The sequence below is a fragment of the Lagopus leucura genome, unplaced genomic scaffold (assembly GCF_019238085.1).
Source record: "Lagopus leucura isolate 7727_CA_CO unplaced genomic scaffold, USGS_WTPT01 Super-Scaffold_100021, whole genome shotgun sequence".
Classification (NCBI taxonomy): Eukaryota; Metazoa; Chordata; class Aves; order Galliformes; family Phasianidae; genus Lagopus; species Lagopus leucura.
In genome coordinates, this window is record NW_024962274.1 from 803654 (window position 1) to 815595 (window position 11942).

The following is an 11942-nucleotide window of genomic DNA, read 5'->3' on the forward strand; positions in this document are numbered from 1 at the left end:
TTGTAATGAAACACTGACACAATCTTTACTATAACAAGGTGTCAAAGAACAGATACTGAGTACTTTTAAACAAACAAAAAAAGCTTTTAACTTCATGTTTATATATTGATTGCAAGATGAACCAAAATCAGTGTTTGTCAACATCTGGGCAACAGAATCTGTTCCAACCGGGTAATGGTGTCACTTTAGCAGAACAGTTCCCACACTCTTCCCTCCTTTCAGGGCAAAATGTCTTTACTGTTCAAAGTGGAAGTAATAAAGATAGCTATTTCTGACACCACCTTAGCAAGAAGTCTGGAGAATTTCAGTGACTTATGTATTCTGCTGCCCACTTTTATCTCCCTTTCTTAGACAGGTGGGATCAGTGCTCGTCCATTGGTCAGGTTAGCCCACTGTTACGAAACGGCTCCCTTTGTTCTGAGACAGCGCAGTTCTTTGTTCCTTCAGGATCCCAAAACGTTCGTTCAGTGTCATCCCTGTCTGGAAAAGAAGAAGTTGAACTTTGTTGAGCCCCTCCTGGCACCACAGCAAAGTCAAGAGCTTCCATTTCTTGGAATTCGCTCATACACATTGTCAAGACCGACAGCCTCCTCAGAAAAATGTAGAAAAGTTAAACTGAGGACAGACAGACTGAAAAAGGACACTTCCACTACACCCATTTCTCCCTACAGATTCTATGCAGCTTGAACAAATGCAGCTGTTTAAGCACTATAACGTAGCCTCTCTCCAGTTCATCCAGTTGAGGCTGCAGACTGAAGTCCAGACCAGAAGTTCAATAACTGCTCCAATGCAGCAGCAGACTATTTTTGGCATATTGCTTGTTCACAGAAGAAACAAATCCAGACCCATGCCCTGACCCCACATAGTTTTCCTGCAGATGGCAGTAAGAAGCTGATTACAAGAACAGTCTCCTCTTGTGGTTAAGTTCTCCAGCATCCAACCCTCTGTCAGCCAGTAGGAATTCCTTCAAGGACAACACTAAGATTTCTGCATCTAATCACTTAACTTCATTAAAACAGTGAACATTTTCTCATCTTTCAAGTGTTTATGTCATCATACTTGATTTTTTTCTTTTTCCTTCTTGTTTTAAATACCCCTAGGCACACAGCAAAAGTTGCTCTATAAATTAACTTCAGGATTCCACACAGGCTATGCCACCAAATGAAGCTCATCCCTGAATTACACACCGTAGTTGATTTAAGAACAGCAGGAACACCAGAAGGCTTTTAGAAACATTTAGCAATTTACATCCCATTTAAAGCACGTGGGCATAAACCAGAGGAACAGGAACAGTGAGTTCAGGTACTTGCTTGAAGTTACACTGCAAGGTAGTGGAAGAACTGGAAGTGGAAACAAGAAGCAGTCACTAGTGCCCACTTTTTATCACCAGTGAGTCTAGGAAGAAAGTGCTTGGCTCACCAGATTTGATCTGCATTGAAACTACATCCACACTTAAGGAATGAAACTGCATTTACCTGCTTTCCAACACTATTAATATCAAACTGCAAAGGAACCCCTTTGGGAATCTTCTTCTCCTCAGATTGGTCCCTCTTCATCAGAAACGGGGGCACAGGAGTACGAGTTAATCGCAATTTCTGGGAACTGTGAGAGGAGAAGATTAGGACACAACAAACACATGTTTTATGCAATGAAGCCTGACTGCAGATGGAACTACTTTTCATCAAGCCACTTGATTAGGCTGGCTAAATAGCTGGAGAGCTCATATTCAAGAAGTCAAGCAGAACTATGAAAGTGAACCATTTGTTACTGCTATTAGAAAGCAAGCATCTCAAAAGGAAGCAATTTTATCTTGCAATGACAAACCCATTATTCATGGTTAATTATTGTCATAAATTTATAAAATAAAAACTGGTACAGTCTTCCTTACAGACAAAATGCTACGAACACCTTGTGAATCAACAGGAACTTCAATTCCACAAAGACAAATACAGCAATGCTTTCTTCAAACACAGTTCTCCCAGTATCGTTATTGATCAGGCAGAAACAATTACCATCACTCATCATCTAGATGCACATTCATTTTCATTCAGTCAAAGGAGCAAAATAGCCACAAACAGCCTGAAATGGAAGAGGCAGACAAGGTGAAAAATCTACCAGTTCACCACTTTTCAACTCCATTCACCACTCCAAACCCCTGACTGGGAGTTGCCTTGTGAAAGCCAGCTGTGATATTACTCAAACACAGCTCAGAAATAAGAAAGGGACACTCAGAAGTCTTCACAATAAGCTGTGGTTACCCTGAGGAAAGACTATCTGTAAGGAAATGGCTCAGGAACAGCAATTTCAGTTACACTGAGAATGTCTGAGAACTATTTTTGAAACTCACATTGGGGTTATGATTGCTCCTGGGTTCTCAATGGACACAGTCAGAATCCCTCCACTTGTGGTAGAAGTTCGCCATCTAGTTTGAAAACACAGAAATCACTTACAAAAAAATCAGAGAAATTTCAGTCAGGTTATCCCCAAAAGTTCTAAAACTCTTGCTAAAAAAGAATATGCAAGCTTTAAAAATGTCAGTCAGTAAGACGACCACATGCAGCCTACAATCTTGGTTATTGATCCTTGTATCCATGTTATCTAAACTTATCAGGTGAACTCCAGATCCCATGCTGGCAAGGTGTACCAAAGCTGCAGTACTGACTGAAACGTTCACTTGAAGACATTCATGCTCCTTGCCACAGGTGAAGCCAAGTTAGTTTCTACTAGTTAGTAGAAAATCCAAGAGATGACATACTGCAGCTCAGTGGCATATGCTGCTTACTCAGCCTGCACTGTTACCAACACAAACTGCAGAGAGCATCTCAGGCTGTGAATGATAAGCAGTATGCATGAGTGGCAGATACTAATCTGTTCCTCAGAAGCTACCACCTTCCCCCTCGATCCTGCAAGCACCTTATGCAAACAAACTCCTCCTGGTTAAATTGGGAGACAATTGAGGAAACAACTGAGAAAAGTAGGAGGAGGCTCACTGTCACTCACTTGAGATGCCTACAGGTGAAAAAAAAACAACAACAAAAAACAACCAGAAAAAAAATACATTACAAAAACCAGGAGCAGAAATTGGAACTCAATGGAGAACAGCAGTACAAACAAGTAACCATACTGAAGTTTTCCAACTGGAATACTTACTGACGAGTTCTCTTTGTTGTCTGAGTATCAAGATCTTCTGCTGGCTGCACTTGGGCCTGCACCTGAAATCACATCAATACAGACACTGCATTTGCATACTGTTCCAACCATCGTTGCAGCAGCTGGAGATAGAGCAGTCAAAAAACAGAAGTTGAAAGCTGTTTGTACAAACAGGGCTTTACTTTCAGAGGGACACAAAAATATCTGTCATGATGGAAACATCTTTGAGAAGTCCCTCAGGAAACACTTCATCAAGTTAAAATGTTAGCCATGTTTCTCTTGCTGTCCTGGTATCACCTGATTACATGTTACATAATATCCAAAACACCTCTTAAGTCCCACTGCTATTTTAAATGAGCTTGGTTTTGTTTTTCTCCTGATCCTGCCCATAATTCTGCAATGGAACTACCTATAGTCAAACCCACGGCAGATACAGGATGAGGACACAAATGAAAAATAAGAACACTGCTATCATTTGCTGCACTATTTTCTTGCTTGTATTCAAAATAACTATGACTAGCTTATCTGTATGCACAGGATCTCTTAATCAGGTTCCAAAACACCGCTCTATCATTTTGCTGAAGGTAACTGTTGAAAGCTGTCATTGCATTCCAACACTTGCAGGATGAAAAGGTAATAGCTTGCAACAGTCCTGAAATGGAGAAGTTCCACACCCTTCAAACAGTTCAGCAACATCAACACAGGAAGTAAGACTCAATAGGCTACAACAACTGAAGGGGAGAAGTACATTTCCCCAGAGGAACATGTGCCTCCTTAACAGTTTCTGCTGTTCCTGAAGTTTCTACTCAGATTTGATGCTTAAACTTGATTTACTAATATCAGTGCTACAGGTTAGCTTAGAATGTTGTGGCACAATACTGCCATTTCCAGTGATGTGTTGTTACCTTCAATCCTCTTCGAAACAGGAAAGTTGCTTGACGAGTGTCTTTCTGCTGATTTAGTTTGTTTCCAATTCTGGCAAAAGCAGATGGCATGTTATTCCTGCAATATATAGAAAGGTTATTGAAGGTTTCATAGACAGACAACATTTCAGAGAGACAACTGTGAAGTACATCTGCAGAGCTGCCTCTTTGAGATAGAACATTTCCATTGTAATAAGTTTCTCACTTCCTAGGAAGAAAACACACTTAAAAACGTAGACATTTCTGGGACTGCACATTACAGACTCTCAGAACCATTTAGGTTGGAAAAAACCTTTAGGATCACCAAGTCTCCACCACCAAACCATTTATGCAATCACCACAGCCACACATTTCTTAGCCTGTACTGAAGGCCACGGTTTAGTGATATATTAGAGATATGTTGATGGTAGGTGGACGGTTTGAATGGATGATCTTGGAGGTCTTTACCAACACTGGTGATTCTACGAAGTGCAGCACCCATCATCAGGAATCCTACTGCCCTGGTTATTAATTCTGCTTTATCTGCTTTATTCTCCAGCACTTTAAATGTTGCTTTTTAGATGGAAAAAAAAAAAGAAAAGCTGTGTTGATAACTGCAAACGAAGCTGTGTTTACAGTTTCCACAACAGTCACACAGTGAAAATTCCCACTGAAACACCAGTTCAGTTGCAGTTTGTAGCAGACATAAATCAATTCTGGCTCAAATAAATCTGCAGTAGCGTCCATGAAACTGAAGGTGGCACCACCTCCCACAAAAGACACAGATATTTACAAAGTTCATTGAACTGTGGTTGTACCTTTAAGCAACAGAGCCGTTTTCACACAGGCTGCCTGTGATGTAAACGAAAGGAAATACCAGGTCCTCACAAACGCAGGTACTTTCCAAGTATTCCGCCCAGCAGTAAATATCTGTCTTTGTACTAAGACCATCTCACACTCAGCTTCCAGCTCTGCCAAAGTTCAGACACATTTTAACAGCCTCGACTGCATTTCTACTCCCAGTTTTGACCATCTTCTCTTGGCCTCAGTGCAGTCACAAATGAGATTCTTTATGGAAAGCTGTCAAGAAGAATTTGGGAAGCAAACAGGGTATTTTACCTCCTGCTTAGCGGGGCAGGTCTCCTGAGGGTTGGAATTTGTTTTCTCTGCATTTCAGTTTGCCTCCGCAAGTTTGGTTTCTTTTTCAGGACGGGATAATTCCGCTGTGTGTTCTTAAAAACAAGAAAACAGAACACAGTGGGTATTTGTAATGTATACCCTAACCATCAGTTAATAAACTGGGACATGGATAGCTAACTGCACGTGCTTAAACCATCTGTTCAGGGTCACAGAAAATCAGAAGACTGAGTTCTGTTGTGTACTACTGAAGATATCAGACATCTACAAAGTCTAAAATCTCTGCTCTTCCCAACTGTCAGATGTCATAACTGAGACTTCTTCAACTTTTCTTTACAAGCCACACACACAACACACTCAGCTACGTCTGTCTTTCAAAACACACTGTAACTTTTGAAATACCATCTACATTTCAAGAGTCATACATTCCCCTCGTTACCATTGAAAACAAAAAAGCACAGCTTATCAGTTACTCTTATCTCCCCATATAACCAACAAAATACATCCTCCGTGCACCTTTACAGCTGTCATCCTGCACAAATCCAAAAGCAATCCCTGTTCCACAAATCCAGACTCTGTGAAGTAAGCAACAAAGCACTGGAGGAATGGAGAACAGGAAGCACACAGAGGGAAGTATTTTGCAACACTCGTTTTTGTAACAGGCATACACTTAGCACCTACACATCTGTGGGTTCACTGGTTTCTAGCAGTGACATAAACGACAAGAAATCCTAACAAAGGAGCTTTCCTTGTGAAAGCACAGCAACAACCACTACACCTGCACAGAACACCTTTCTGCACTTGAATTTCCATGCCTTGCAATCTAATTAAGCGTTCAGAAGCTTTCAAGCTTTGTCATCACCCATCTCCTCCAAAGCAAACACCACTTGGCCAAGACAGCCCCCATTTCACAAAACACTGCATCAGATGCCTGCACGGTATAGAACAAGCATACTGGAATACATTTCAATAGCCCATGCATTCCATTTCTAAACTGTTCTTACTTCCTGTGGAGCCAGGGTTACACGAAATGCAGTTACACAGACCATTGGAAATGCATTAATTACCTTCTCACTAAGTGGCTGCCTGTTCAGAGGACTAATTCCTTTGTGTGAACCCATTGCTTTCTTGGCTGCCAAGCCAGTTATAACTCCATAAGGACGCTTCTTCCCTACAATCTTCTTTCTGTGTCCCAAATGATTTTTACCATAACCTGCAAAAAAAGAAGTGAGGAGTTCAAAAATTCCTACTGCAATAACAATTTTACTGTGTTAAAAATGACAGCAGGTGATGCAAGCTATTTGGCTTCAAGCTTTGGAGCAGAAGCTGCCACTACGCCTGGAGACAGTTTGGTCAGACAGCTACTTCAGTAAGCTGGGATCTAAACCTAGACAGCATTAACCAGCCTCTTGTATAGATCTTCATTTTTCTCTCCCTCTGCATTATTTATGTTCAAAATTTGTTACGTGACACATCTGCAGGAATAATTAAGGAGTCTTTCTGGCATAGGATACTACCAAAAACTCTAAAACAGACCTTCATCAAATGCTGAGCAACACAAAACCAAAGCAAGTAATTCAGCTCCCCAGCCACTCAGCAAATTTTAAATGAACAGTTTAATAAAGAAAATAAGGGGGATGGGTAAGGAACAGCTTTCAATTTATTTATGTAGATTAGTTGCTCCCTAGTCACGTCTTAAGAATAAAAGACCACAGAGCCATATTAAACAGTATACAAATTACATCATGTTTAAAGTGTTTTCAATTAGAAGTCTGCATGGCAGTCTGGAAAAGACTGAGAAATGACAGCAGCCTTTAGATATAAAAGGCTTGTGAGTCTGAGGTCTGTAGTGTAAACACCTCAAGTCTCCAGTTACAAGGGTTTGGTTAACCCTGTCTGGAGCCATTTAGCTTCATGCTGTGTAAACAGTGCCTCAGTTTTACCCTGAAGTCATCCCCTCCTCTAGAACCCCAGACTGTAAGATAAATTTAGGATTAAGAAGATAGCTCTACAGCAAGAGACGCATCTAAACTTGATATATGTGATGTTATGGCATTGGCAACACATCTGTGCTTCTTCACTAGACAGGAGCCACCACAGGAAGCAAAGTCATTGATCAGAATGTAGCTTGGATAAATTTGGTCTTGAGAAAATTCTATGTAGGCACACCGAGTACAGTTAGCAAACGCTTCTCTATGAACAGAAGAGCTGAAAAACAGATATTTAAGCTGCAAGGGACCTCACAAGCTCTCTGGACCAAGCTCTGCTCAATGAAATGACAACTTCAAAGTCAGCTCAGGCTGCACAGGGTTTTGTGTGGTTGCATTTTGTATATCACCAAGGACAACTTTCAGTCACATGAACAATGTTCTTCTCTCTGTTTCTTCCCACAAGAGCTGAAAAGAGTCCCAGCTCAAGTTCTTTGCCTCCTTCCAGAGAGTTTGGCAGCCACTTTGAAAACCAGAGGGAATTGAATGCCATTGAACTTTTGTGGTCTCTGTAGCTGTCTGCTTCTCAGAGCAACTTCAATGGCAACGGAGCAGCAGTAAATCTGCTTACTGGTTACAAGTAATAACTTAAATGCTCAGAAGAACTGCTTAATGAGACCTTCTGCTCAAAAACAATATAGGAGAGATTTGCTTCAATGGAAGGAAATGGGTAGAAAGGAACAGTAACTTATTCACAATGCTTCAACACATGAAAGTAGCAATTTTGGAATAAGTTTGCCATTTTCCTAGAACGAAAGCAGAAAAGGAGGGCAAGTTCCAAGAGATTAAAGTAACTGCCAAGGCAGCTGTATTCTGACTTTTGTATTTGAAGCTCACGTTCTTCCTAAAACTCTAAATTGTGATATTTGCTTCTTTTGGGCCCTTCAGATCGTGAACAATCACATCTGGCAGCTGTGGTTGTAAACAAGCCTACGTTTGAAAGTCCACCATTTAAACTCACTGTCTCCCCACAAATATTCTTATCCTTGGCCTAAATGATGTAAAACACTTTCCTGTACTTCCAAGAATTTATTAAAGATGCACAGGTTAAGTAACACTGCTATGCTGCCCTGTCTAAAGAGAAAAACTCTGGAGCCTTGAGCTGCATGACATTCCATAGGCTCTGAAGACACATGGGTCTAAGTTGTTGAATACGAGCTGCTGCTACAACAAACATTAAGCAGCGACAATGAAAACATGGGGATTACTGTGCATGCACCAGTCTGATGTGTATGTGGTTTAAATCAATGCTACTAAGCAAGAAACTGCATGTCCTAACTTAAACATGTGATTAGCTGAGGAGGTAACTTCCTGCATACAGCATCACGCAGTGTTAAAAAGGTACTTTGCAAAACTCAACAGAATTAAAAACAGACTTTATTTCTAGCAGATGACAGTCATGTATTGGACACATGGGAATCATCTTCAGAACGACTCCTGTTTATTGAAAAAACTGCAAGTTATTCAGGAAATCTCCAGTAAAGCTGTTGTTGTGCACTTTTCCCCTCCTTACTCCCTGCCTATGTGATTCTTTCCCTGCTGTTGTAATCCACTGTAAAAACACAGGCTGAAGAAGGCTGACACGGTACTTCCTTTGCAACCCATAGCCTTAACAAGAAAAATGGACTCGCACACTCTTCACTATCCATTTGTAAACCCCAGAGGCAGTGCTGCAGACTGCAGTACAGCTATTTTTGTGACTTCGAGCAGCACAATTCTACTCAGCGTACATAAACATGCTGGCTCTTTCTCACAAAGCTCTAAGGTTTGGCAAGGCCTCTGCATTTCCTAATACAAGGGCTTCAGCATGAGCACTCTTTTTATCCTTGTCTGAAGGGGGACAAAATATCAACACAATTTCTGAAGCTACATCCATATATCAGAAGGCAAGCAGATCCCAAGCAGACCAAGAGCATCCATCAGGTGCCTCAGTTCTGTATTGGCCTGGCAAGTCACAGCACACTGGTTCCACCCACCTTTCTGTTGTTGGATCCCCCACTTGGAGCCTGGTGTCCTGAATTGCTGAGTTCGATTCTGCTGGAGTCCTCTCTTCATTTTGGGGGAATACTGCTTCCTCTCTTCTTTCTTGTTCAGTTTAATTATATCATCTGTAAAAAAAAAAAAGTAGAAGAAAAAAAGAAAAGAAAGATGTGATGCATTTCAGGCACATTTAATATCTAAAGAAAAAACCTGAGCAGATTAAAGTCATGTGAAACAAACTGGTTAATCTTGCAAAGCCAGCACGTACAAGTTAAGGTTCCAGAAATATTACCTCTATAAAACACCCAGCCCCTGTCAGTCTTACTAACTCTCTCTTTCCCCTATTACCTTACGAAACAAGCAGTTGCATACATTCAGAACATCCAAGGTACTTTTAAAATTGTGGTATTTACTCAAACAGCATATTTTAATCAAATGACCCTGTTAGTTTTTGGATACAATTAAAGAAAAGATCAACCTGCCTCATTCTCACACTTCCTAGATTTCAGCCCAAATTCTTGTTCAAGACACAGCACTCTCACCTCATGTTACTTCATAAAACCATACCAAGAAAATTGAGGCTATCTTCAGACATTCACTCAGGTTCAGATGATGGGAAAAAATATCTGCAATCCAAACAGTCATCTTATTTATTACTTAGGAAACAACGTTAAACAATTTATTAATAGGTTTATGAAAACGTTCAGGGTAAACTCATGAAAACCTGGCAGGTTTGTCTACAGCAAACCACAGCACAGCAGCATGATTTCATCTGCTGATCAGGTTCGCTGGCTCAGAAGACAGCAGTCAAGCAACCAGGTGCTTCGTATCCCGTTGAAGGAAAGGTAAGAGAAAAACAGGTTATTTTGCTACAAAAATGAATTAAAATTTGGAAAACAAAAACAAATTTGTTAGGAAAAGGGATGCTGGTACAGCTCATTTAGGGTTGGATTTCCATAGAATCTTCTTTACCAAAGAGATTATCCCTAGAGGAAGGATCAGATGCCCTGTCCCTAGAGGTGTTCAAGGCCAGACTGGACGGGGCCCTGGGCAGCCTGGACTAGTATTGAATGGGAGGTTGGTGGCCCCAACTGTGGCAGGGGGATTGGAGATTCAAGATCCTTGAGGTCCCTTCCAACCCTGGCCATTCTGTGATCCTGTCTATATGACAAAGCAAACTAAAGCCACTCATGTTTTATACAGCTCAAAATAGCTAAAACTCACTGCCAACAGCACTACTCAAGCAGGAGCACTGCTTGAACTTCGTTCCAGTAATAACACGGTGCTGAGTCAAAACATAAAACCTCCCAGCATTTCCAAGTAGAACGTGTGCTTCTTCATATCATTTAACTCCACCCCCATCAGCCATCACCACCACGCTCAGTGAGCACCAGCCCTTGCTTCACAGCTCATCTGCTCCAACTTAACTCCCATTTTTTGGGAGACAGTTAGTTGTTGGTGCACGTATCCTTGGAAGCTTTTTAAAGAAAAGAACTTACTTTTCAGCTATCTTCTTCTTTGGGGAAATGAAGGATATCTGGGACATTATGCATTTGTTAGCTAAGACCGACTGAAGTATTCTCCTATTTTGTCTGAGATAAGAGATTTAAAATTACACAGAATAACGTAGGAACACTGTCATACTGGAAGCTCAGCCTCAGACCACATAACGTGCTAGCAATGAAAAGTTTTATATTGGTTAGTATATCTGAAAACCCTCAACATCTCAAAGATCTCAAAGTTCCCCAGAATAGCATTATGTCAACTTTTTACACTGTGCCAGATGAGGGACTGCATCTTTGCCTCCAGCAGGCCATAAAACTGCAACTCAGAGGCAGGAGGCGCAGATAAAACTGTTCTCATGCCTTGCAACTGAGAAAGCCAAGGGTCACTGCCACGCAGGAGAGTTTGGTAAACACAGCGTCACCACAACAGCACAATTCTCTGCCACCTGTTGTCAGTCAACGTCCGGAACACAGAGCAGTGGTAAATTCAAAAGAAAAAGAAGAAAATGTTCGACTTCATAAAAATAGCTGACCAGCGAGAGCTGATGGGGTTATTTCTAATAACCTTGCTTGGGTAAAGTAGCACGGCGTGCTACTCCATAAAGAGAAACGCTGCGTGGCGCTTCACATTCAGAACCCCAACCCTCATGTCACAAATCTTCTCCACCACGGGAACAAAGAGCAACAACGGATTACCCGCAGAGCGCACACACCCGGTAAGAGAACGAACATGAGGTGACCCACAAGGGCCAAGCCGCCCGGTTTCACTTTCCGAAGCAGATCTCTCAGTTCCATCGCAGCACCCTTCGATAACAGAGCAGCCCCGGAGCACACGACTGCAGCTTTCGGTGGCACTGCCGGGCCGCACGCTTTATTTGTCCGATCGAGTCGCTCAGCCGAGCTCCAAGGAAACCCGGCGGGTTCCCAGCTTCAAACGCTGCTGGAAGCGCGGCCCGACCTGCCGACCCCCGCCCCGCCCTCACCCGGCGCTCGGATCAGCCGCAGCCCCTCGCGCTCCCCCGCGTCGCCCAGCTCACCCAAGGACATGTCGATCTTCTCCAGACTGTCGCTGCTGCCGCTCCGGGCCCCAGCAGCGGCCGAGGATCCGGACGGCAACGCCGCGGCCCCGAACGCGCTCATGGCCGCCCTCAGGACCACCGCCGCCGCCTCCCAGCGACCGCCCCCAACAGACCGCGAGCGGCAAGTGCGCATGCGCGGAGCGCGAACGGCGCGTGCGCCGCAACCCCCCTCCGAACACCGTCATCTCAGGCACGCCCACG

General features: G+C 42.6%; 1 protein-coding gene across 6 annotated transcripts; it reads right to left on the reverse strand.

Moving 5' to 3' along the window:
• FYTTD1 (forty-two-three domain containing 1) lies at nt 1-11820 on the reverse strand. Of its 6 annotated transcripts, XM_042878133.1 has the most exons (11): nt 11700-11714; nt 9725-9783; nt 9154-9285; nt 6257-6402; nt 5172-5284; nt 4056-4152; nt 3151-3212; nt 3001-3009; nt 2348-2422; nt 1476-1602; nt 1-480 (listed from the first exon to the last, which is right to left on the reverse strand). In XM_042878133.1, exons 2-11 carry the CDS (start codon nt 9750-9752, stop codon nt 385-387), a joined length of 885 nt encoding a protein of 294 aa, XP_042734067.1. In that variant the 5' UTR covers nt 9753-9783; nt 11700-11714; the 3' UTR covers nt 1-384. The 6 variants fall into 6 exon arrangements, 5 of the variants coding, with proteins under 5 accessions (XP_042734067.1, XP_042734065.1, XP_042734068.1 ...); XM_042878131.1 differs by lacking the exon at nt 9725-9783 and having other exon boundaries at nt 11700-11820; XM_042878134.1 differs by lacking the exon at nt 11700-11714 and having other exon boundaries at nt 9700-9783.
• Between the last annotated feature and the right edge of the window lie 122 nt (nt 11821-11942).